General features: G+C 49.4%; 1 protein-coding gene across 2 annotated transcripts; it reads left to right on the top strand.

Moving 5' to 3' along the window:
- Positions 1 to 167: 167 nt before the first annotated feature.
- Positions 168 to 24,484, top strand: IGFBP5 (insulin like growth factor binding protein 5). Of its 2 annotated transcripts, none has more exons than XM_049888121.1 (4): positions 168 to 1,268; positions 16,576 to 16,805; positions 18,150 to 18,269; positions 19,769 to 24,484. In XM_049888121.1, the coding sequence occupies exons 1-4, from the start codon at positions 935 to 937 to the stop codon at positions 19,898 to 19,900; spliced, it is 816 nt and encodes a 271-aa protein (XP_049744078.1). In that variant the 5' UTR covers positions 168 to 934; the 3' UTR covers positions 19,901 to 24,484. The 2 variants fall into 2 exon arrangements, with proteins under 2 accessions (XP_049744078.1, XP_049744077.1); XM_049888120.1 differs by having other exon boundaries at positions 169 to 1,268; positions 16,573 to 16,805.
- The last annotated feature ends 1,524 nt before the right edge of the window (positions 24,485 to 26,008 follow it).

Genomic DNA, 26,008 nt, shown 5'->3' with positions numbered 1-26,008 from the left:
GAGCCCCCGTGTGTCTAGAAGGCCTCTCCCCACCCCCACCCCATGTGAGTTTGTGCTGCAAAGCTCTTTGGCATCCTTGCCTGGGTTGGGTGTTGGGGAGCTCAAATTGCAGCTACAAACTGGCTGGCAGCCAGGGGCCGTCTATTTAAAAGCGCCTGCTCGCCCGGAGCCGGTAGTCTCTTTGGAAACTTCTGCCGGAGAAAAAGAGCTAGCAAAGCGCTGCAAGGCAGTGTTGGGTTTTTCTTTTCTTTTCTTTTCTTTTTTCTTCCCTCCTTTTAATTACCCCCTCCTCCGTTTGCACCCTTCTCCGGGCTTTTTGCACCCTTCTTCTGCGAATTTCGAAGAGGTGGTGGTAGAGTGGAGAACAGAGGTGTTAGGGGGTTTTATTTTTTGTTTTTTGCTTCCCCCCCGCCCCTTGATTTCAACATTTTTCCCACCCTCTCGGCTGCAGCCGCCGCTTCTTACCAGTTCAGTGGCGACCGCGCGCCGCTGACTGCTGGAGGTTAGAAAGGAGCTGGGAGTGTTTTAGATTTGAAACAAAAATTTTAAAAGACAAATCCCCCCGGCCCCTCCCTTCTCCTCCACAGCCTCAGAACTCATTATTCCGGTGGCTGCTTGGGGTGGCTTTCCCCCCTGCGATTCTGAGCAGGTCGGACTTGGGAGGTTCTCCGGTCTTCACTCCCTCGCCGTGCACCTGGCGCTGCTTTTTTCCCCAACCTGTTGCTAGTCTTTAATCCTTGCAACCGGGACTTGCTTGCAGGCACCCCAACCTTCCAACTCTCCCTACATTTTGCAAGTGTCTGCGAGAGGGCACCTGCTCTACCTGCCAGAAATTAAAACCCCCAAAAAATCTCCGGGCGCTCTCTTGGCCCCTCTCTCCCTGCTCTCGCTCTCTCCTGCCCCGCCCCGAGGTAAAGGGGGAGACTCGGAGAAGATGGTGCTCACCGCAGTCCTCCTGCTGCTGGCCGCCTGCGCGGGGCCAGCCCAGGGCCTGGGTTCCTTCGTGCACTGCGAGCCTTGCGACGAGAAAGCCCTGTCCATGTGCCCCCCCAGCCCTCTGGGCTGCGAGCTGGTCAAGGAGCCGGGCTGCGGTTGCTGCATGACGTGCGCCCTGGCCGAGGGGCAGTCGTGCGGTGTCTACACTGAGCGCTGCGCCCAGGGGCTACGCTGCCTCCCCCGGCAGGACGAGGAGAAGCCGCTGCATGCCCTACTGCACGGCCGCGGGGTTTGCCTCAACGAGAAGAGCTACCGCGAGCAAGCCAAGATCGGTGAGCGCGCTCAGGGTGCCCGGAAGCCACCCAGCGCACGGGCGGGGGACACGGGCTCAGCGGAACCGCGCGCTGTGCCCAGCAAGTGGCCTAGAGCCGGGTGTAGTCCGGGAGTTGGGCGGGGAGGGTTCCTGGATCTTTGAATCGGAGCCCTAGACGATCCTGCTACCCTAGGCTGCTGCCTAGTCGAGCCTCCCATTTTCGCTCCTTTTTCTCCCTGCCCCCACCCTACTCCACCACACCCACCCATCCTCCGAGTCTGAATGCTGACTCTGAGCTAGTATTCCGCCTCCAGGTCCAGATCCCCTGGTCCCCCATTTCCAGTCTGAAACAGTGTATGCCCATTATTAACTCCCTCCTTCACCCCCCAGCCAATATAGTTTCCCTGAACTTATTGTTTTAATTGCGAGCCTGGAGAGAGAGGCAGTGTCCGTCTTCTGAGCTAATTCCACCTTTGTTCCTTCCAGTCCCCCTGTCTTCCCCAATCCCTCTGGACGTTTCTATCCTCCACCCCAACACATACACACACATTCTAGGTAGTAAGTGCCTTTTGGGTGGGGGCTTTGGTCCCCGGTTCCACGTGCGCCCATTACTTTTGACTTGATATGATTGATTTTGACGATTGTTAAATATTCAAATGCAAAATACTTTTTTTTTTTTTTTTTTTTCCTCTCAGGAAAGGAAAAAATACCTTAGGGGGCTGGGTGAGGGAGGGCAGGAGGAGGGAAGGATCGGTGTTCTTGCTGGGTTTTCGTCCCTGAAATGAATTATTTTCACCCCTCCCCAATTCAGATTTTACCTCGGAAGAAAGGAGGATACGCGGTTGGGAGGCAATAAGGGATGGGAGATTCAGACATCCCTACCTCCCCGCCTGTGTTCATCTTCTCCATCCCTAGCCCTAGTCTCTCAAACCCCATCACAAGTGGGTGTGGTGTAAACGCGCTGAGGGGCTCTGGAAACGCAGAATGCAAATTAAAGGGGGCGGAGACAGAAAAGCCACGCACCCGGAGTCTCCACCCCACATCCAAGTTGCCCCGCCCCCGCGTTGCTCCGCCCCTAAATTCACGGCGCGGGTAGTCTAGGGTCTAAATGATTGACAGAGCTACTTGTTCAATCAATAGTTCTGCCCCCTTAGGCTGGATTTGTTTTTGAAGTTACCTGGTAGTAAATTATTTAAAAAAAAAAAAAAAGTTTAATGAACTATACACAAAAGGCTGGGGTATGAGGCGACAACCTGGTAATTGATTCTCTCCCGGAGGGGTAACGACTTGGCTAAATACTGTTTATTCAGAGCAGATTTGCACGAGCTTCCCAAAATGGTTTTCTTAAACTACAGACTTTTATCTTGTAGGAGAGGAGTGAACCGGCATTCGACAAAAGGCAGGAGAGCTTTCCTGGGCTTTGCCTGTTGCAGGCGACCGCCCCTCTCAGCTTTGAAAGAGGTAGTCGCTGTCCTGGTTGCCATCTGCAAAAAGAGAAGGAGGGCAAAGTGCAGGCCCCAGAGGTCCTAGAGACCGGTTCGCGGGATTATTTTTTATTAAGAGCCGCTTTTCAAAGGCGGTCCTGCTCGCCTTCATCTTGGGGGTTGTGGATTTAGAAAAGCTGAGCGCTGGGAAAAGGTCTGAATTGATTTCCTGACTTGGAAGCAAGCGCTCTGGTAACAATCCGGTCACATCAAAAGTATGCGAAGTATCCCCTCAGCCGCATCCTGGCCTGCTTTTCTTTGGCCAGCCATGTGGTGGGTGTGATGTGGTTGGCGTGGAGGGTGTGCGCCCCGGGCGCACACGAGCCCGCGATTGCAGGAAGAGTAAACAGGCACATCCAACTTCCTGGGCAACCCATTTCACACACAGCCCCCCCCCCCGCTTTGTCCCCAGAAAGCTCCCCTTTGGATTTCTTTACAGCCCCTTAATCAACCCCCCACTTTAAGTGCGCCTTCCCGCGCCTGCCTCGGCTTCTCGCGGACTCCACCCCGCCAAAGGCAGGTGCCTAGAGAACGACAGTTGCTGGCGGGCTGCGCTTGGCAGGCGGCCGCGGTCTGTCGACACCTTCCTCTAGGCTGATGGGGTGGGAGCGGGCGCCCCTGGCGAGTGCCTTTCAGCTCGAGAACTGTTGAGTGGGTCCCTAAAAAGTTGGAGATAGCGCAGAGACAGTTCTTAAGGAGATAAAAACTGGACAGAGAAGAGAGTGGGGAGTCCTTTGGCCAAATCTCCGGCCCCCCAACCCATAAAAAAATACACCCCCAAAAATGAGCAGCGCCAAACGGATTTCCCCTTCCTTCCTGCGGTTGCTATATATATATATATATTTATATATATATATAAACAAAAAACCCAGTGCCGCCGACTCACAGCAACCCTACAGGACAGAGTAGATATATATATGACATATATACACACACACACAAAAAGTTTTTTTTTCTTTTTTGTACATATATATGTATTTATATATGTATATATATACTTTTTTTTTTTTTTTTACAAAAACAAAAAAAAGGTGCACTTCTAGAATCAGAAATGTGGAGCGGAGGTGGCAGGCAGCCAAAGCTTCTGGGAGGAAGAAGAGAGGGCGGGCAGCCACGACTGGTGTTTTGCTAGACGCGTCGCTCAGCAACCCGAGAGGGAGTCGGCCTGGCCCTGCGTTTTATTTTGGCCAGTTCAGGGCCAGAGATAGATATAGAAACAGGAGGCGGTGCGTGTGATGCTGGAGGGAGACGGGAGTTATTTCTTGGGCCAAACTCAATAAATACCCAAGCGCCTATCGGATCAAGGAGGGTGCAGAGAACTGGGCGTTGTTTGGGGCAGGGGCCTTGTGGCTTTATGGGCGCCTAGCACCCTCGCTGGGTTCTGGAAGGTCTGTCCTGTGCTGGTGAGGCATCGAGCTTGGGATGAGAGAAGTGTCTGCATGTCCTGAAGGGGGCGCTAAGGCAGCCTGCCATCCCTTGGAGACAAAGGAGAGTCAGGGTTGAGGTTGGGTTTGAGGGGCACTTGCCACCCTACCCTGTGAAACCTGGCATGTGCCAAGTGCACCCTCAAAAAATCCCGCAAAGAGGCATGTGGGAAGAGGCAATGGGTCAGAGGAACCCGGAAAATAAACCGGGGAAAGTCAGGCAACCAGGACAGAGCTTTACTTATTTGGGGGGGATTCTGTGTTTGAGTTCTGTCATTGAGAAATAGGAGAGGAGGGACAGAAAATATGCCTGGGGGTGGGGTGGGGGAAGCATTACTTAAATAAAAATGAATTCAGTCTTTGAGTCTTGGAGGGGTTTGGCACCATCACCCTGGCTTCAACTCCAAGTCTGGTCCCAATGCCATGTTGAAGGCAAGTTCCAGAGTTAGGTTTATTGGCCAACTTTATGTCTGGGTTGAACAAGCTCATGGAAAACTGGAGGAGCCAGAAGCCTTTCCCACCCGTACTCCCTGCCTTTGAAACAAGCCTTTGAAAGTCTGGCTGTGCCCTGCGCCAACCAAAACGGGAGTGGGGAAGACAAGCAACCGTGCTTTAACGTGACTTTTCTTGCCTTTTCCCCCTTCCTTTCTCTGTTTCTGCTGCGTCAGCTCAGCCTGGAAGAACAAGCACAGTTGGCTGCAAGGAGAGCTCCTTTTCTTTCCATTTCTCTTTTTCCCCTCTCTTATCCTCCCACTCTTTTTTTTCCCTTTCTCCATCCCCCACCCCAACTCTAAGACATCCCCTGAGGGTTTGTGTCTGAAGAGAGACAGAGCAGCTATTGGTTAGTTCTGGGGCTTGGGTTGTACTTGAGCAGGCAGGTGGGCCTGCAGCTGTGGAGGGAGGACAGGGCTGACCCCAGAAGCGAGAGGTCACTGGGAGCGTTAGAGCAAAGGGCATAGGAGAAGCCCTGGTACCTTTCACAGGGGCTGGGAGAGCACAGGAAGGGGAAGTCTATTTGTGTAAAGTTTTTACTCTACACCTGAGCAATGGCTGTGACACTTTGAGATATTTAGTGTGTGTGGGAAATAATAGTTGGGAGAAGGAATCACCACACTCCAGATCCACTGCTTCCAGAAATTACAAGAACATATACATGGACCATATACCAACAAGGGAGCAGGAGCAGAGGTGAAGAGGGCAGGAGAGCAGTTGCGGTAAGAGACAAGTAGCAACTTAGAGCCTTTGTGTTCTTGTTTTACTATTTCACTACAGTCAGTCCAAAAGCTGCAGTTCCCAGAGACCATCCTTAAACTCTCATCTGCCTATCGTTTCTCAAATCTCTAAGGTTTATGCATATTTGCGAAAGTATATAAGTAAATAACCAAGGACACCAATGCAGGCTTCTCTACCTTCCTTTTCGGCCCATGTCTAGAGAAATCCCCTCTTTTGTTTCCAATTTCATTTCTTTCCCTCATTTCTGTTATGATGTCATTTCTCTTTATTTTCTTTTTTAATATAAATTCTGATGAGTGACTGGAAGTCTCTGTCGAGAGGGGAAGTGGCCTTTCCTGCCTGGCCACTCAGTTTAGCTTGGTCCTTGCTTCTCTCCAGGAACTGTCTGGGTATTGGCTACAGAACGTTAAAGCTGATAGGAGCCTGCAGCAATCATCACAGTCAAGGGCCTCATTGTACAGATGAGGACGCTGAGGCCCATAGTGGGAAGTCATTTGCCCAAGATTAGGCTAGTGGCAGAGACGGGGGTGGAGCTCAGCAACTCCGTCTATCAGAGGACTCCTTTCCACTCTACCTGGCTTCCTTCACCAGTGACTAGAGCGGGGGCCCAGGCCTGGTCTAACCTGCAATAAGGCCTTGTGCAAACATTACCAGATGCTCTCATCCCATGATGGGGCTTGTGAAGAAGAAATAAGGGCTCAGAATTTGGGGGTGCTCTGCTTTAGGGGTGGTTAGTAAGGGAAGGAGTAAAGTAGCCCCAAAAGTAGAGGATACAACTCCCCCTACATTTTTCTTTTCAATCACAGGCTGTTCTGTCCCTTCTTCTACACAGTCTTGCAAAGAAGACTGGTTTAGGCCAGTGATTTGGTCAGGGAAGAGGTGCAAGCAGGGTGTGAAGGGGTGGTGTTTGGCCCATATGCCAAACCTCATTTCCTGAACACCAGGGCACTCTCCTGATGTGGGCGGGCAGAGGGACTGAGCTGTGCTTCAGGCAGTCCTCTCTAAGGAGAATACCGCATGGAAGTGGTCTGCTTCCCATGGCAACCCTGCCTCCAACAGCAAGGGGCCAGCGGGGCAAGGGGGATGACATGTGAGGTATGGTGGGGTGTGGTGTGGGTGGTGACTGGGGGAATTTCTGCATCACTAGGAAAGAGAGAAAACCATATGCAATAAAAGCTGACAAGGAAGAGAGCAAGAGGGTCCCCTTTCGTCAAACGTATGCAGGTATGTTGGAGCTTTTTCAGCTCTTGTAGCTGGAGGCCTTAGGCTGATGGGAAGGAATTGCTGACAGTGCAGCTAATATATCCATAAGGCTTTGGAGGTGCGTAAGTAGGAGGCAAGGAATCCTGGTGGGGCAGTGGTTAAGCACTCAGCTGCTAACTGAAAGGCCAGTGGTTCAAACCGCTCCGCAGGAGAAAGATGTAGCAGTCTGCTTCTATAAAGTTTACAGCCTTGGAAACTCTATGGGGCAGCTCTACTCCAGTGGCGTCAGGGACAGATTACCAAATAAGCAAGGTATGCACGGGCTTACTCGTGCTTACTTACTAATTTATAGTGCACAATTTCACCTGTTTTTCACCACATCAGAGATGTGAAACCCATGTGAAATTGTGCACTACAAATGAGTAAGTAAACACAATGAACCCGGGGCATACCTTGCTTACTGTAAGCCAGTGTGTGCTGTTCTTACTGGTTAATCCACCAAGTGGCGTCACTAGGTTTGGTGTCACCCAGTAAGGTAACTCATCGGGTCACCCCCCACCCCGCCATGGGCCTCCTCCCGTACCAGACCCTACAGAATCCTTAGTAATGTTTTTTGTACTAAGGTTACTCGTAAATCGTAATCCCTGTATATCACTCCTTTTTTTCCTTTAATTACTACTTCATTCTCAAAACAGTTATTAATACAGGCTTGCAAATACTAATTACCACAATATTGTAGCTAAAACACCAGAAAACTTGACAAGATAAGCGACTATAAAAACACCGGCAGCAACGGAAACAACAGAGTTGTCATTAATAGCACATGTGGACAAAACCTCGTGATTGGAAGCATCGCTGTGATTGGGTAATAATGACAGCTCTGACCAGAGTGCATTAGAAGGTTCAAAAAGTAAATTAGCATAGACTTTTAGCCTTGTCACTATATTGATACATGTAAGCTGGGCTTACGAAAAATGTTTTTGTTGTTATAACTAACCACAGGGATATTCGTATAAAAAATAATACATTTCTGCTAAAACACCGCACAAAAATTTTATAGACAGTCATTTGGGTATCACCCCCTCTGATAGTGTCACCTGGTGTGGTCCACACCCTCCAAGCCCCTCTAGTGAAGCCACTGTTCAACTTTGTCCTATAGGATCGCTGGGAGCCGGAATCAACTCAATGGCAATGGGTTTGGTTTGGGTTTTAAGAAAGAGGCAGAGAAGAAAATTCCTTCCTCCTAGTAGGTTAGGTCCACCAGGTGAATCCTAGGAGAATTTTAAAGAAAATACTTGATCTCATCTCTGACCCCTCAACCTAAACCTTCAGTACCGGCCCTTTCTTTTGCCACATCTTGAAGCAGGGCCTCAACTGAATTTGCATTCAGATCCAGCCCCCAGCTGACCTCTGCTGGTTTGGGGAGACGTTTTATGTGAGCTCCAGTTACCCTGAGCCATTTAATTACACCATCACAACTGTGAATTCTCTTTTGCACCCCAGCAAAGATGACTTTCATGCCGGTTCCTTTAGAACAAGGCTGTCAAATCAAAATATAATGAAAGCCACATATGCAATTTTTAATTTTCTTAAAGCCACAGTTTTTAAAAAGGTAAAAGAGAGGACAGGTGAAATTAATTTTAATAATATTCTTCAGCTCAATATATCCAAAATAACATTTCGACATGTACTCAAAATCAAAATTTTGAGATATTTTACATTCTTTCGTTCCTTTTAATCTTCACAGCACATCTGAAAAGGAACACGGATTTTTCATTGAAAAGGAACACAGATATCTCATGGAAAATACTCCATCTATATTTAGATTTTGTAAAATTTACCGTTAAAAAAGTAGGTGCATGGAGCCAAGTTGTTCCAAACATACTTAAAAGTTGTCCAGTTACCAAATTATTGGTTTTTAATTTTAAATTAATTAAAATTAAGTAGATTTGAAAATTCAGCTTCTCTGCTAAACTAACCATGTTTCAAGTGATCGGTAGCCACAAGGGGCTAGTGGCTGCCGGCCATATTGGACAAGACAGAGGCCAGTAGAAGCCCCTGTCTCACGTAGAAGGGAACCACTGCCTTCATGCTCTCATCCTGCCCCCAGTCTGAGTCGAAAAGGCAAAGAGTCTGAGCTTTCGTTGCCAGGCCCCACTCCCTTGTTGGACCCAGCAGAGTCTGTGTTCAGGGCGATGAAGGAGAAAGTGCTGCCTGATCCCCGCCACCCCCTTCCTGGTCACCCAGGACTCTGAGGGGAAGGTGACTGCCTAATTGTAATGTTCTGAATGAGTCTCTGGCAGCCCAAGTGGTGATGAACCATGAGTGGAAATGTCTCCAGGTCTCAGGAAATGGCCCAGGGCTTCCTCAGCCTCTTCTGCCCCCACCCCTTCCATTCAGAGGTTGTTCCCAGCTCCCACACACCACCCCATTATCTTCTCATTTGGGGTGTGCATGGGGAGCAGACACTGATGTTCTACTGGGCACATTGGTCCTTCTTCAACTGTCAGAGAAACTTGGCTAGAGATACTAATCTTGGGAGTTGTACCTAAGTGTGTATTTCCTATGTGTAAACATATCACTAACTCCCTCCCAGGAACCAAAAATGTGCAGTGAAGTCATAGCCCTGAATCCTAGGTTGACCTAGAAAGCAATGAGGAGATGCCTTTCTTTATGTCTGGTCCATGGACAGTAAGGGATGAGTAAGTGGGACCCCAGGCTTTCACTCTGGGCCAGTGTCACCAACTTGACTTCATCACATCTACATTGTGGAAGATGGCGGGTCTTTTGTATTTCCATCTTTATGGAAGGAGACCTGGTGCTTTAATGGAGCATGAAGGAATGGTCTTAGACCGAGGGGAGAATGCCTGGGGTGAGTTCTCCGGGAACTGGTTCCCAAAAGCACTTGTGCAAAGTCCCTTTCACTTGGGGTTGACAATAAGACTCCCTGGAGACAAAAATAGTTCCATTATACTCTGGCAGAACTTTCTGCAGTCCAAGGAGCCTTAGATTTTGTGGTCTCCAGGTAGAAGCCAGCAATTTTTAGTTGATGATTGGAATTAGGGAGGTGAAAAGCAATGGAGACCTACCAAGGCAGAGGCTGTGCTAACAGTTAATTAGTGCATATCAGCTTATTTGATCCTCACAATGACCCCACGCAGAAGGGGCTACTGTTTTCCTCATCGTAATTCTGACGGAAAAACCAAAACAGAGTGGGGAAGTAACATGCACTGCATGGTGTATCCATTCTGTGGTGGAGCTGGGATTTGAACCTAGCCAGTTGGTGTCCTGATTCTTAATGTTTATCCACTATGCTGTATGGTGTTCTTTATTTCTAGGTCAGGATAGAGAAAGCAATATCAATAGATAGGATAGAGATGTTACATTTCCATGTTGGCCAACTTCATTGCTGGTTTAGAATACCAAACCACTAGTTCTCTTGAAATGGGGAGGGAGCTGCAAAGTGGCTCATGCCAAGGTGAACATTTTGCCCCCATTATCCAGCCATAAGACTCTGAGTCTACCCCCTCTCCACCATTCTTCCCATACCAGCAAGACTCCCCTCCAGTGTCCTCCACCTGGCCCGCCTCCCTTCTGACTGTTCCTTGGGATGGTGGTTGTCTGGGTGTGTTTTCCTCTTGGAAGATCAGTGCTTGTTTCCTTCTCAGCCCATAAAAAGAGTTATGGGTTAAAAAGAGCCCAGAACATGCTTGTCTGTCACTGACCACAGAGGAAAAGGAAACAGTGTCTTCCAAGAGAGATGGGGGAAGGCAGACGCTGCCCAGAGATGGACAGGGTGGTAGGAGGGACACGGCAGCTCCCCTGGAAGGTTCCACAGCCCCTCCCTGCCTTCTCCATATAAATGCAGATCCACACATTGTAACTGAGTTATTTGGCAGCCACAGCTGCAGAACAGTCAGACTTCAGGAGACTGAGACATGGCTTACATTTTTTAAACAGTGAGCAGCCAGTCCATTATTCTCCCAGAAGCCTCATGTTGTAGCAAAGAGCAGGAGGCTGCAGTTTGGCTCGAAAATGGGGCAAGATGGCTGGGGACACGGTATCTAGCCTGGGCCTTAGTATTTTCAACCCTACTCAGGCAGGGATCAGTGCCTCAGATTAGCACTGTCCCATAGAACTTTCTGCAATGATAGAAATGTTCTACATCTGCACTGTCCAATATGGTAGCCACAGCCATTTGGCTATTGACCACTTGAAATATGGCCAGAACAACTGAGGAACTGAATTTTCAATATTGTTTAATAATTTATTCATTTAAATAGCTACATGTAGCTAGTAGCTACTGTATTACACAGCACAGCCTTAGACCAAAGAGAAATCAGTAAGTCTAGGAGACACCTACTTCTTTCTCGCTCTCGAAATGCCTGTCTCTCTGCCTCCCCACTGCCTTCTTCAGCAGAGTTACTGCGCTTGAAGTCAGGGGCATGGATGAGAAGACCCCTCAAAACAGCCGCTGAGCTCTAACTTGCCCCAGCTCCTATTACAGAAATGCTTCCAGACATACTTCTCTTTGTCTCTTGGGCAGATTCATGCCTCTCTCCATTTAAAGAATATTTATTACACACCGTACACTGGAGAGACAAAGACATATGACAAAGCTCTGCCTTAGGAAGTTTACAGTTTAAATTCCAGCTAGAATGAGAGCCAGAGGAAACCCAGCTCCCCTTTTCATGTCTTATAGAGAGATTCTGGGGGTCCCCACCTTGTCCTCTGGCTAGAGACTTTCCTTTCCCCCAGCAGGTGGCCTGGCAAAGCCCTACATTCTTCCAATGCTGTGAATTCTGATGACTGACACCTCAGTTTCTGCAATTTCCATAAGCCAAGTCACAATATCTGGGCCACCCAGTTTCCTCTTAAGTGTGATTATGAGGTCAAGATAGAGTAGGAAACTCCTGCCAGCTCAGGACCAGGTTGTTAACGGTGCCAGGGCATGACTAAGCCTCGGAGCAGCAGGTCCCCGGCTGGACCCACCCATTGCTAAGACAAGGCAGCAGGGTGGAGTCAGAGTACTTCTGAAGAGTATGTGCCTACTTCTGCTGGTGAACCTTCTCACCCCTGCAAGATAGCATCAGCAACAAGAGGGTGAGTTTGGAGAGAGTGGCTCAGCTTGGGTAGGGTGTATGCATTATGCACTGTGTTATGTGTAACCCTGCCCACCTCACAACACCTCTGTGACCGTAGCAGCTAGGCCTGCACCCGACACTCTCTGGGTTTGCTGGGACACAGAGAATGGTGTAGTCCTCAGGCGTGTCAAAGGGAGGAGCCAATGTACCTGGATGTGCATTTGTGCGTGCCACTGCACCAGTGTGATTGGGGAATGCTTTCTGAATGAAGGAGGAACCGAGTTGGCCACCCTAACATGGCTGGGGTTTGGGACGTTAGAGATCTGGTTGGGAAGGATTGGGGATAGAACCCGCAACCCACCCCAAAAGTAAATATCAGGACAATCTGATAGCCCTACTTACTTAGTCACCTGGGAAAGATCATTAGATTAAACGTCCCTCCATAACTTCTGGAGTCCCTGGGTGGTGCAAACAGTTCACACCCTTAGCTGCTAACCAAAAGGTTGGCGGTTCAAGTCCACCCAGAGGCGCCTGGCAATCTACTTCTGAAAAGTCAGCCACTGAAAACTCTGTGGAGCACAGTTCTACTGTGCCACACATGGGGTCGCCATGAGTTGGAATCAGCTCAGTGCAACTGGTTTTTCCTTAGCTTCCAGGAGGAGGGAAATATACCACCTTTCCCATCCTCTGCAGAATCCTTTCAAAATGGCAACTAGAGATAGGAGTGAGCTCTGGTATGTGTCTCTTCCCTCTCTAATCATTTTTCAGTTGGAGATTACGGAAACAGCAGGGAGCTATGCACAGATAAGCCTTGTCCCCTCCCACCCCACATCCTAGCTCCCAGAACACACACCTGCCTTCTCCACCCTCCCCACACATCGGTTCTTTCCAGTCTTCACTTGTCCCTCTTCCTGGCTTTTTAATACATGCTGCAGACACACAGGGAGAGGGAGAGGATTTGAGTGACTGAGAAATAGGAGAGGGAGGCACACTAATTTTAGATTTTAAAATTGCTTACAAAAAAGCCAGACCAAACCCATTGCCATCTAGTCGATTCCAACTCATAGTTGTGACCCTGTAGGACAGGATAGAACTGCCCCCAAAGAGTTTCCAAGGAGCACCTGGCAGATTTGAACTGCTGATCCTTTGGTTAGCAGCCACAGCACTTAACCACTATGCCACCAGGGTTTACAGTCTCTAGGAATAAGCCTTGGGACATGGTGTGTGGGCATCGGTCTCCTGCGCCATCTACTGGCCATTTGGGGGTACTGTCCTTTTGCGAAACAGGTTCCAGAGCCCACTGTTGAATACCTTTGATTGCTCACGTGCAGATCAAACTTTTTCAGGAAGTCCTCCCACATATCCTACCTAAATCCCTTCTGCAACTTTGGTCCATTTTCTCTTGATGAAATAGCTCAGGAATAGCCAGCCTACTTGTGCCTCCTCATTTTATCTAAAACTTAAACCCTTCTAAAATTGAAAGCCTATTTATGACTCGGCCACAAAGCAGCTGAGTCGGGCTAGCTGGCCCTGGCACTCCAGCTCCAGTCTTACTTTCCAGCCCTTTAATCTTCGTGGCTCTGCATTGGCTCCCCTCCAAGTTTCCACTGTCTCTCTGGAGCCTACAGGTGACCACAAGACCTTGATTAGTGTCTTTGATACTCGACTCTCCCGCTGCCTAAGTAATATAGGTCCCACGGGGTTAGGTGGCACCAAAAACCGGGAGGCGCATCAAGACATTAAGCCTACCTTCAGAAGCAGCCAAATTGCAAACTGGGGAGGGTATACCCTCAGGAGCCCCGCCTGGGGAAGGCTGGTGGAAGGAGAAAGGGTTTGCAAAATTGTCTTAAGTTCCTCAAAGAAAGATACAGGAATCTACATGTTTTCCAGTATCTTCACTGTTTGGCCTCAGGGCAATACTTGAACACTTTCAAAGAAAAGACTAAGAGAGGTCAAAGTAAACTAAAAAAAAAAAAAAAACCCAGTGCCGTCGAGTCAATTCCAACTCACAGCGACCCTACAGGACAGAGTAGAACTGCCCCATAGAGTTTCCAAGGAGCTCCTGGTAGATTTGAACTGCCGACCCTTTGGTTAAACTTACCCCAAGGTTTACTGAACTATTGCTAATATTCCCAGCTCCCAAGGAAAGGTGACTTAACGGTTAAGGGTGGACTACGGCACAACTTAGAAAAAGCCTAAAAAGTAAAAGGGTCTTGAGAAGGGCTGTTGATCTGGGAGGGGAGGGGAGGCCAAAGAGAGAAAGAACAAGCTAAAACAATATCTGAAGGATGACCTCTCTGACTAAAGGGACAGAAGGGACCCCCAAAATGAGTGACCAGAGGAGGCAGAATGGCATACCCGTTGCAGAAGTCTAAGAATTAGAAAGAACACCACTGGGACAGTTTCTACTTGGGCACAGGGAGATTACTGAAAGGATGCCAAAGCTGAGGCAACCATCCCTTGGAGGTGAGGCAGCTTTCTGGGCTGTTTCCTTTTGAAGAGATAAGTCCTGGGCATCCAGCTCCACAGATGCTCCTGAGAACAGTTTGCTGGCTTTCTGGGCTGCGCTGGAGCAGCCCACTGAAGGCGATGCTCCTCCTTTCACTCAGTGGTCAGCACCCACCCCAGCCCTCTTGCCCTCCTGCCCCTAAAATGATCTGGTTACAATTAGGATTGGGGAAAGAGGTTTAGCCATGCACCCCCACAATGCCCTCAGCCTTTCAGTGACAACCATCTCTTGCCCTGCCCCCACCCCAGCAGTGGTCAACGGCTTTTTGAGGATTAGAACGCTTGGTAATGGCCAGAGAAGGTGAGCGAAGTGTCTCAGGATAGGCCCAACAACCCGTCTTTGCCATGGTTAGTTCTTTCTTGAGCCTTGGGTTCGGAGCCGTGTTCTAGATAACAGAGTCCTGGCCTTTCAGTTTGCAGAGTCCTCCGTGATCAGCCATGCTCCCCGCTGCACCCTCACCCTCATTCTAACTTGTCCCACAACCAAGAAAATTGGCTTAGCTCCAAACATCCCTCTTAGCTGATTCCTAGAAGGCCGCATTGCACCTATGAGACACGCTATCATGCCAATTAATCCTCACGGCAGGTTTTCATCAGGTAGAATTAAGGCACTGAGGACATCAAGACACAGCTGGGGAGAGGGGATGAAAAGCCCAGAGGGGATCCTCAAATTGCATTTTGCTCAGGGACAGCCTGCTACCACTTTCCTACTTGCTTACTGCCCCCCCCAATCCTCCCACCTAGTAACTACTTCCCCTCCTTTCCTGTGAATAAATACGCACACTAACCACCCTCACACTAACCACCCGGAGTGCTGCAAATACTTGGAAGAACATCCCTGCCAGGGCCTTAAAGACCGGATACCCATTTAATTCAACTTGATAAATCCTGAGCCAAGAGAGAAACAGGTGCTTAGGTGCTTCCTGCCACCTGCCATCCTGACCAGGTGAGGCCAGGTCTCTGACTGCCTCCCTCACACACACCTGGAACTCTCCCCCCAGGAGGGGGTGCACAGGTTCCCCCCACCCCCACCCCCCAAGAGCTCAGCAGTCAGGTTCTACACTAGCGTCCGGAGTCACAAAACATTGTGTTCTCAAAAACTTTCTCCTTCTTTGCACCAACCCCTTCCTGGCCCACTTTCTAGTCATTCCCCCTCCTGGGCATCCCAGTCCCTGTGGATATGGAAGAGGGGGAGAACGGGATTTTCCTTCACCCCATCTTAGTTATCTAGGGTCACCCCCAAGCCCTAGTTCTTTTTTGCAGCGCTTGAAAAGAGGGCAGTGAAGATCTGGCCTCCCTGTCCCCCCTGAGCCCTCGTACCTGGTCTCACCAATGAGCCTTCTGGCCACACCCTGCCCACCTGGGAACAGCAACCTATGCTCTCCCCACTTTGCATATACCCAGGCTGGTGGAGTCGAGGCGTTAAGAGGAGAAATGGGGTCCCAGAGAAGGGTGCCTATGAGATAAGAATGTAATTGAAATCCTTGGACCCAAGAAAAAGGCTAGGGGAGGGTGGAATTAACAGATCAACAAATAAATGAACAAAGTCCTACTTCTTTAAAGGTCATAAGTCAGCTAAGTATAGACTGTCACCAAGTCACTCCTATATATAACTGCTCCAGCCCCGGCCAGCTGTCGCCCATCTCCGCCTGGAGCTGAGTAATGTCCCAGCCATGTAGGGCCCAGAGCACAGAGCCAGTTCTGAGCTAGAGCAGGGAGCGAGACCTCCCGGTCCCATTTGCCCTGTTCTCCATGGCTGTATTTCTGGCTCTACCATCCCCCACATCCCTTTCTCCTGCTCTTCTTGATGTTCCCTGGCCACTTCCAAACCCCCGGAAGCCTCTTGCTGCCGTTGTCCAGGCCCCAAAATATCTCAACTCCCAACAGTTCTGAAAGCACAAAGACCCCACAACGAGGACAAGTGTGACCTTTCTTGTCCACACCTTGGCTGTCCCCTATTTTCCTCTGTTAGCATGGGCCTCTAGGTTTTGTTCTTACATCTCAGCCCCGTCTACTTAGCTGTCTCCCTGGCAGGCAACCCAACTGACCACCACCCTCATCTTCAGACCATGTCCCTCCCCTTTCCATCCCCCAGAATGCCTTCTTCCTCTTGTCAAACTTCCCCTTAAAAATCAGCACAACAATTTCAAGATTCACCTAGTACATGAAGTCTTCCTGGACTTTCTGTTCTTAACCCCAGTCATCCCAGCTACTTCTCACCATTTAAATGTTGGCTGAAGCTTATTCCCTGTCCTGGTTTCCATGCTTTCACCAGTCTAGTAAGGTCCATGAAAGCAGAGGTTGAATCTACTTTACCCTTTATTACCTCCTCACCCCAAACCTCTGATGTGGACCCTGGAGGATGATAGTTCGCCCACTTCTTCCAGTAGAGAGAGACTCGCGTGAGCACGAGGAGCCCACCACATCAGAGATGGCAGAGGAGACCTACTCCCCCAAAATCTTCCGGCCCAAGCATACCCGCATCTCAGAGCTGAAGGCTGAGGCCGTGAAGAAGGACCGCAGGAAGAAGCTGACCCAGTCCAAGTTCGTGGGCGGAGCGGAGAACACTGCCCACCCCCACGTCATCACAGCCCCAGAGATGAGACAGGAGTCTGAGCAGGTGAGTCCAGAGGGACACCCCACAGCTCCCTCTGTTTCCCACCCCAGCAGCCTCTGTCTGCCAGCAGCTCAAGGGGCATTCGTGCAGCAAGAAGTGTTTAGGCTAGACCTAGCAAAAGACCCAGCGATCTGCTTCTGTAAAGATTAACCAAAAACACCATTGCCCTCCGGTCCATTCTGATTCATAGTGACCCTACAGGACAGAGTAGAACTGTCCTATAGAGTTCCCAAGGCTGTAATTTTTACAGAAGCAGACTGCCAGACTTTTTCTCCCCAGGGGCGCAGGTGGGTTCGAACTGCTGACCTTTCAGTAACCAGTCAAGTGCTTAACCACTGCACCACCAGGACTCCTTCCATAAAGATTACAGTCTAGGAAACCCTCTGGGGCAGTGCTACTCTGTAACATGGGGTCACTATGAGTGGGAATCCGCTTGACGGCATCCAACAACCAAAGACCTACCACTTACTGTGGTGAATGGAGAGCTTTCAGAGGTTATATTTATCAGGGTGAGGCGTTGGTGGTTCCATGGTAGAATTCTCACCTTCCATGCAAGAGACCAGGGTTTCGATTCCCAGCCAGTGCACCTCATGTGCAGCCACCACCCCTCTGTTAGTGGAGGCTTGTGTTTTGCTACGATAATGAACAGATTTTAGTGGAGCTTCCAGACTAAGCCAGACTATGAAGAAAGAAAGGCCTGGGGATCTACTTCTGAAAATCAGCCACCGAAAACCAGGTGGATGACAACGATCCAATTCCCAGGTGATCATGGGGATGGCGCAGGACTGGGCAGCATTTCCATTCTGTTGTGCATGGGGTTGCTCTGGGGTGGGGTGGGGGGAAAGATGTCCCAGTAGCAGCCAACAACAACAGCAGCATTTATCAGGACCAAGAGCTTGCACGTGGGAGCAGGAGCGGAAGTGGTGCTAATTTAAAGAGAGTCGCTGCCAGCCAGCCAGCCACAGCAACCACACGCCAGGGGTGCAAGCCCGTAGCTCTGCCCAGTCCTAGCCAGAGGCTGACCACCCTCTGTGGAGCATCCAGAGAGGGCAACCTCTGGACTGAATGACTCAGCAAAACGGAAACGCTGGGAGGGGGCAGCATAGAAGACCAGTGGGACAATATGGCTTCTGTACCTGGCCAAATACAGGTGCTGTACACCCCCCAGGGCACGTGACAGGTGAGAGGGAGGCAAGATCCTTGATTGGGACAAAAAGTGGGGACTTTACTGTGGGCCGTCACACTGCAGACCCTTGGCCCCTGCACCCTGGGCCCCCTGTTCTGCACATCTGGATGCTTCTACCTCGGTCCCATACACACTTCTCATCTCTCCCTGTTTGCACGCAGGGCCCCTGCCGCAGACACATGGAAGCGTCCCTGCAGGAGCTCAAAGCCAGCCCTCGCATGGTGCCCCGGGCCGTCTACCTGCCCAACTGTGACCGCAAAGGATTCTACAAGAGAAAGCAGGTACGTCACGTGTCCCGGGCTTAGAAGGGTCCTGAAATGGCACCTGCGAGGAGACCTTGCCCTCAAACAAGTGCCTGAGACTTCTACCACAAAGGATACAGTGCTTTCCAAAGCTCCAGCATCCATTCACAATGCACAGTCAGGAGTGTTCCCAACCCTTCCTATAATCTACTTAATGTTGATGGATTCACAGTATTGACGTGAATTCATTTAAAGGGGAAACTTTATGTGACAGCATCACATCACATGTTGTAGGTGCTACTTAAATTCTCTGCTGATATATATATATATAAAATATATGTTTTCCCCATATACCACCTGCAGTCATTTCATGTGGTACATAACCAAGCCACACTTGAGACAACCCTCCTTCAGATTTAACGAGTAATCCTTAGTCTATTAAAGGGGTACACATTTCCTTAAGACGGTGGTTCTCACACTTTCTAGGGCATCAGAATTACCGGAAGGGCTTGGTAAAGCACAGATTACTGGGCCCCACCTGCAGAGGCTCTGATTTCTAGGTCTGGGGTGAACACTGAGAATTTTCTAACGAGCTCCCAGATGAATGCTGATGCTACAGGTCCCGGGACCACACTTCAAGAACCCCTGCCTTCAGTGCACCCCTGAGCTAAGTTCGTGGTGAAGAGCCAGACTGCCTTGGGTCGAATCTCAGCTCTGCCACTTCCTAGCTGTGTCACCTTACCCCAGTTACTGAATGCTTACTTATCCTGTGCCTCACCAAAAGGTCGGTAGTTCGAATCCACCAGGCACTCCTTGGAAACCCTATGGGCAGTTCTACTCTGTCCTATAGGGTTTCTGTGAGTTGGAATCAACTTGATGGCAATGGGCTTTATGGGTGGGTGCCTCTGTGTAATATGGGGGATAATAATACCCACCTTACACAATTAGGAGGAATAAGAAGTTAATATTTGTAAAGCACTTAGAACAGTGCCCACTATATAAAACCGAATCAAACCCGTTGCCATCGAGTCAATTCTGACTCATAGCAACCCTATAGGACAGAGTAGAACTGCCCCATAGGGTTTCCAAGGAGCACCTGGTGGATTCAAACTGCCAACCTTTTGGTTAGCAGCGGTAGCTCTTAACCACTACGCCACCAGGGTTTCCCCCCACTATGTGGTAAGTGGTAATTAGTCTCTGGCACATGATAAAGCCATACAAGTGATGCTATTATTATTACTATATAAGATCCCATAGCTCTCTTGAGAATCTTTTGAGAATGCCAGGTTAGAGGACCCTAAAGGTGTAACGTAAAAAAGAGATTGTGGAAGCTAGCCAAGGGCAGATTACCTAAATTCACATTTTTCCCTGGGCCCTCCTGGTGAAATGAAGACACCAGACCCCCAAGGGTTGACTATAACCCTCCACAGCATTCTAGGATGAGGGTTCTACCTGGGAATGGGGAAGAGGATGGGCCAGGCAGGAGCAGAGCTGGGGGGTGCAGCCCCCCTCACTGCCTGTTGTTCTCGCCAACCCAGTGCAAGCCCTCCCGTGGCCGCAAACGTGGCATCTGCTGGTGCGTGGACAAGTATGGGATGAAGCTGCCGGGCCTGGAGTATGTCGACGGGGACTTTCAGTGCCACGCCTTCGACGGCAGCAACATTGAGTGATGCGTCCCCTCCCTGTCCTTCCCTCACCCCATCCCACCCCCAGCCCCGAATCCACCCAGCGCCTCCTTCACCCTAGGACGCCACTCATTTCATCTCATTTAAGGGAAAAAATATATATATATCTATTTGAGGAAACTGAGGACCTCGGAATCTCTAGCAAGTTCTCAACTTTGAAAGTGGCAACAACAGAGACATGAAAAGCTAAGGAGACCCCTTTTACGATGTTTTTTTCTTTGTTTTTGAGGCAAGTTGAATGAACAGGGAAGGAGGAGAGGAAGAACGAGAGACAGCGACAGAGCAGGAAAGAAAGCACGTGGGTAGGAGAGAAGGAAAGCTGATTAGAGTGGTGGGCAGGGAGGAGAGGTTGCCGGGACTACGGCTGGATACATCTTTTGCATCCAGCCCTGGCCCGAGATGGGGAGAGGCTTGGGCACTACAAGGTGTGGCCCGAGATGTGGCATTTGGTGCCACACTGGGAGTTTTCCCAGTTTGGATTGGTCAGTAGGAGAAAGGAAAAAAAAAAAAAAAGGATATGTGGACACCTCTCCTGCATCTTTCTCCTCCTCCAGCCAGCGATTTGGATGGCTCGACCCCTGTGCTTCCTCTGCCCTTGCCCCAGTAGGGTGTTCTCTGTCCCCAAAATTGATAAAAACAAAAATGCATTCCACTCCTTTAAGAGCAAAGTAATAACTGAGTAATAATAGATAGATTTTCCTAGACAGATACATAAATATTAAATATGGGTACATATTTATCCCACCCACCCCCTCCCCCCATACAGACTTTTAGAAATCAATACACACCCCAATATTGAAAAGACTTGTTCCTCCGGGGTGACTAAAAACACATGCTCAATCAAGTATGTGGTTTCAGCCCCACCTTTCATTCAATCCACGGCTAGCACAGCCCCTGGGGGGAGGATAGGTTAAAAAAAAAAAAAAAATGTGTGGGCTTGTGTTTATCTGCAAGACTCCATGTAGTCATATATAGGCATATAAATCTTTTTTTTCTTTCTTTCTTTCTTTCTTTCAATGAGTTTGCATTAACTTTTCGAAGTAGTTCCTATAGGGCTTTGAGGAGCGTCCTCATTTTGGGTAAACCAGGAGAACCCAGTTCTTCTACTACAATCCATAATACCAATTTTACCTGCTTCTAGTCAAGCCTTTATGGGACAGACTGTTGGATTTTTTAATGATCTCCCATGTACACGTGTCTTCATATGTACATGTGTGTGCTGCCACACCAGGGAGATGCCAGCATTCAATGATGCACACACCATGTCCCCAATACATCCCACGTTAGTCTTCAAACCATCAGGAAGTAACTGTCTCTGGACATCACACCAATAAGACTTCAACAGGTCCAAGTTTGACCCACTCATCCTGCCCCACCACCTTTTTCATTTCCTCTGGACAGAGCATACATTTTGAAAGCCTCTCTCAGTCCTTACGCTGGCAGAGCAGGAGAGAGATTGAAATTAGAGGTGGCAAAGAAGGAGATAGAAGGGGAAACATTTAAATACAAGGAAAAGAGTAAAATTGATGGTTCAGGACAGGGTAGCCTGAGTGGAGGAACAGAAGGCTTGAGGAGCAGAGGGCTGACTGCCCATTCTAGCTTTGGAACAAAGCCAACAGAAAGGAAGAAAAAGCCAATAGAACCTTCCTTGGCTTTCCCACCCTATAAGCCCTCTGGGATTCAAGAGAAAGGAGAGATGAAAATGGAGAAACTGATTGTAAATAGAAATGAACTTAACACAGGCCATAGAGTCAGCGAAGGTGGGAAACATTAGGTGGATTCTGGACGTTAGAAGCTGGAAGGGAGCAAGGATCAGTAGAGACTGGCGTGCTTTTGAAGGGACAAGACTATGTGCTCAGATGCCCACCTTCAGCCTGCAATGAGGGATTGAGACCAAAGTGTCTTTCAAGCTCTTCATCCATTCTCGCCAGTCCCTGCTTCCTCCCTTGGATGGAGGATGGAAGAAAGGACCAGGATAACCAGGGAATGGATGCTTCAGGGGGAGCCATCGTTGGCAGCCAGATTCTGAACCAAGAAAAATCTCATTCTCCACTGACTTCCTCAACTGATGGGTGGCCTTGGGGCTGTCCTCTAAGGCTAGAAATAGCCTTCCTAGAAAGGGGACTTGGACTGGCAAAAGAGGCTGTCTCTCTCTCTTTCTCTGTGGACACACTCTCCACTCTTACCTGATGGCATAACACAGTGGAAGCCAACTCAAACACTGAACTTGGGGCAAAGAAGCAAATCTATTTCAACTAGTGGAAAACGTACCGCTATGGAACTTGGGGGGATGTCTCTTACTCCCCTGGACAGGACAGTTGGCCAGGGATGGGAGAGGTGGCCAATCTTCATGAGACAAAGGGCCAGATGGGGAAGGCAACAGTGAGGACTTACTGACCTGCCACGTCAGCATGCCCCATCTCTCTGCACAACTGTCCCCAAAACCCTGACTCACATTTCTAGATGTCTTAGGCCAGTATCCTAAACCGTTTCCACCTTACTCTTCTTTCTGCCCATTCTTTCTTTGGATCTTGAGCAGTCCTATGAGATCTGCCAAGTGGATACCAGGGTGCCATTCACCCTAAGAAAAGACTGAGCCAGGAATCGCATACCCCCTCCCAGCCCTCCCAAGGCCTGGACCTGATTCTTAAGAGGGGGCTCTCCCTTTTTCCCCAGTGTTTGCTGGACTTTGAATGGGCCTCTGCCCCTTACACTGGCTCTTTCTTTGCTGTCAACCATAAGGTGGGAGATGATGAGCTGGTTTAATTCAGCCAGACTCTTAAGAGTTCCCAGCTCATGCCTACTGACCCAAACCTGTGATGGGTGATTCTGGGCGGCTGCCCACTCCTACAGGAAGCTGGAACTTCATGGACAGGTGGAACTAACCCTACCAAATGGGAAGTCAGACCTGAGCCAGGGGCACAAGACAATGGGAAGGGAGTCATTGAAGGAAAAATGAATACTCTTCCCTTGGCAGGAAGGCAGGTTTGGGATGGTGTGAGGATGTTTAGTCCTGAGAGGGTATCTCTTTGATGGCAGGCTGGCTGTTGGCCAACTCTGCTCACCTGGAGGGCTCAGACATCAGGTTATCAGAATATCCTTTCATGGCCCCCATCTAAGAGACACAGGAGGTCTCTTCTCATCCTGCTTCTGATCCCCTCACTCCAGCGTGGAGAAGATACCTCTGTCTTCCCCCACTACTGCCAGGTAATTGAGGAAGGCCTAGCCAGGACAGATCCTCTTTCCCCTGGCCTGCTCTGACCCACTGAGGCAAAGCCAGGCATCTGGGAAGGAAGAGACTCGATAGTTTCACTGACAGCCAGGCCTAGACAGACAGGCCTGGAGACACTGAACCCCCACGGGAGAGGAAGGCAGGCACAGCAGGCCCCCGGAAGGGCCCTGTACAGTCCCACCTCCTCTCCCTTTGCCCAATTTTTCCATCACTCCCTCTGTGGTCTCTATGGTAACCCCACAGGGTTAACCTCCACTGGGGGAGGTGGCCCTCAACCACCGTCCCCCACTTCCTAGCTCCTTAGCAGCAAAAGGACTGCCAGGGTGACCACCAAGCCCCGCCCAACGTGGGGTCATCTGTTCCCCACCCCCCCCCCCCACCTCCTGCCCCTGTCTCCATCCACTCAGACCCCTAGAGGGCGCCGGTTCAGAATGGGAGCTTCAGAGAGGTGTGGGCCAAGGAGAAGAAACTCTGGTCTCCAAGAGGAACGTTTTGGCCACGTTTTGAAAAGTGGTTGGACCAGGGCACAGGGGTTGTACCAACTAGCAACCTGGGTGTTGTACTGTCTTTATTTTTAAAACCACTAAAAGTGCAAGAATTATTTTGCACTGTTTCTCCACTTATTATTTTAGGTTTTTTGTTTCTTTTTTGAAAAAACACTTTCTTGGTTTTCTAACGGAGTATATAGCTTAGCCGTTTCCACAGACTCTGGCCTCCTCTCTAACTCCTTTTGGATGGGGAAAGGGAAGGCAGGAGGGTCAGAGGCGAAGGGGTTCCCAGCTTCCTGCGCCCCTTCACCCTACTTCTCTGGTCTCTGGTCACCTGCCACCACCACCACCGTCACACAGTAGCCCACATGGATAGCACAGTTGTCAGACAAGATTCCTCCAGATTCCGAGTTGCCGACTGGTTTTTTTTTTTTTAAAGACAGCAATAACCACAGCACGTATTACTGTAGTTCTTTATAGTTTGACATACATACCATAGCTCTGTTCTCTCCTCTTTTTTTTTTTGTTTTGTTTTGTTTTGTTTTTTAAATAAATGCTCATAATCTTGACTGGTGAAAAGGATGGAAAAAATAATAAACCAACAAGCAAAAGAAATTTGTGGGAAAAAAAAAAGGCGGAAAAACATTGTCTGAATGCGGACGAGCTTGGCTCCTGTTTAGCATTTCATACTTAAGAAAATAAAAAACAGGATCTCACACTTTATTAAAAAGTGAAGATTGCTGTATACTATTTATTCAACTTATAATTTATGTTACTCCTTGATCTTTGTCTTTTGTCATGACAAAGCATTTATTTAATAAAGTTATGCATTCAGTTAGCCTGCGTCAACTTCCTCCCAGGGCCCAGGGAAGGTAGGCAAATGGTGAAGCAAGCCCCCAGGATTCTCCTCAGGCCACAAACCAGAGAGGAAGGAGAAGGGACCCAGGAGAAGTCAGGCCAAGGGCCCTGCTCCCTCCAGAGGGCATGCCCTGAGTGGAGATGGCTGATCCCTGAAGACAAACCCCCAATCCAGAACACAGGTGTCCCTTCATCCCATTGAAAACTGCTTTCCCAGCAAAGCCTCTGCAACTGTGTGACCTAGGACAACTTACTTAACCTCTCTGTGACCCCCCTGGCCTCTTGGGTAACAACCTCATAGGACTGTCGTGAAGATTAAATGGGTTCATGTACGTAAAGCACTTAGAACAGCGAATATTCAATTCATGGCCACCTGTTGTCGTTATAATCATTTAATCCCAGCCCCTGCCATTAAGCAAAGTGGCCTTAAACTCCAGCCAAAAAAACCAATTGCCATCCAGTTGATTCTGACTCACGGTAACCCCATGTGTCTCAGAGAGGAACTGCGCTCCATAAGGTGTTTGTGGCTATGATGAAGCAGATCACCAGGCCCTTCTGTGGCAGCTCTGGGTGTGTTTGAACTGCCAACCTTTAGGTTAGTAGCCTAGCACTTAACCATTTGCGCAGCCAGGGACTCCAGCCTTAAACCTCCCTCAAGCAAATGATGAGTCTCAAAGAGAAATTTCACAAAGGCATTTCTAGCATATTTCTCAGTCACTTACCCCATTACCTTATAAGCTGTCGGAGCCCTGGTGGCATAGTGGTTAAGAGCTTAGGCTGCTAACCAAAAGGTCAGCAGTTCGAATCCAATAGCCGCTCCTTGGAAACCCTTTGGGGCAGTTCTGCTCTGTCCTATAGGGTCACTTTGAGTCGGAATTGACTCGAAGACAACAGGTTTATAATCTCTTAACTCCTGGGAACCTCTGGCCAAGGCAAATCCTATCTCCCACTCTTACCCAACCCCCTACTGCTGTTTCTGCCCCATGAAGAGGAAAGCCACGAAATGAATGTTCTGATTTCAACCTTTCAACAACTTAAAGAGTGCAGTTCGTACATTCTCCTCCCTTCTCCCTGAATCACGGATTACTTTTCCTTCCTCCCTCAGGCTTTTCCAATAATTCTCCATGTCCCTTGTTTATTCATAGAGCCCACAGCCACAAACTGCCCCTTGTTCATTCCCTGACTGACCCTAGCAAAAACCTCCTAGCCCATTGAGACAGCCAAGGTGGCTGAGTTGGCCGCACCTCCCCTCTCCCCAGCTCAAGGGCTGAGGTCTTTAGAAACCCAGTGTCCTGCAGCGTCCAGCTCACGTGGCAGGTGGAATAACTGAGAGAGTAAGTCCCAGAAGGGTCGCTGAAACTCTGCCCTGAGGACCTCTCAGCACCCGGCTTCCTCAAGGTCTTAGAGTTGTCTGACTAGCCAAACAGGCTGTGGACAGCTTTCCCACACCCAGTCATTCAGCCACTGCACTGTGTCACCTCTAGCGGCAACCTCCAACCACCCAGCCGTAAAGGT

This window comes from Elephas maximus, chromosome 6, assembly GCF_024166365.1.
Source record: "Elephas maximus indicus isolate mEleMax1 chromosome 6, mEleMax1 primary haplotype, whole genome shotgun sequence".
NCBI classification, from domain to species: domain Eukaryota; kingdom Metazoa; phylum Chordata; class Mammalia; order Proboscidea; family Elephantidae; genus Elephas; species Elephas maximus.
Note: the sequence above shows the minus strand (reverse complement) of the source record. Positions and strands in the feature narration are given on the sequence as shown.

Excerpts from the sequence above, each read along its gene's own strand:
- IGFBP5 (XM_049888120.1), top strand. The coding sequence starts at position 935 with ATGGTGCTCACCGCAGTCCTCCTGCTGCTGGCCGCCTGCGCGGGGCCA. Across the intron at positions 1,269-16,572 it reads CCGCGAGCAAGCCAAGATCG|TAGAGAGAGACTCGCGTGAG; the intron begins GTGAGCGCGCTC and ends CACTTCTTCCAG. Across the intron at positions 16,806-18,149 it reads TGAGACAGGAGTCTGAGCAG|GGCCCCTGCCGCAGACACAT; the intron begins GTGAGTCCAGAG and ends GTTTGCACGCAG.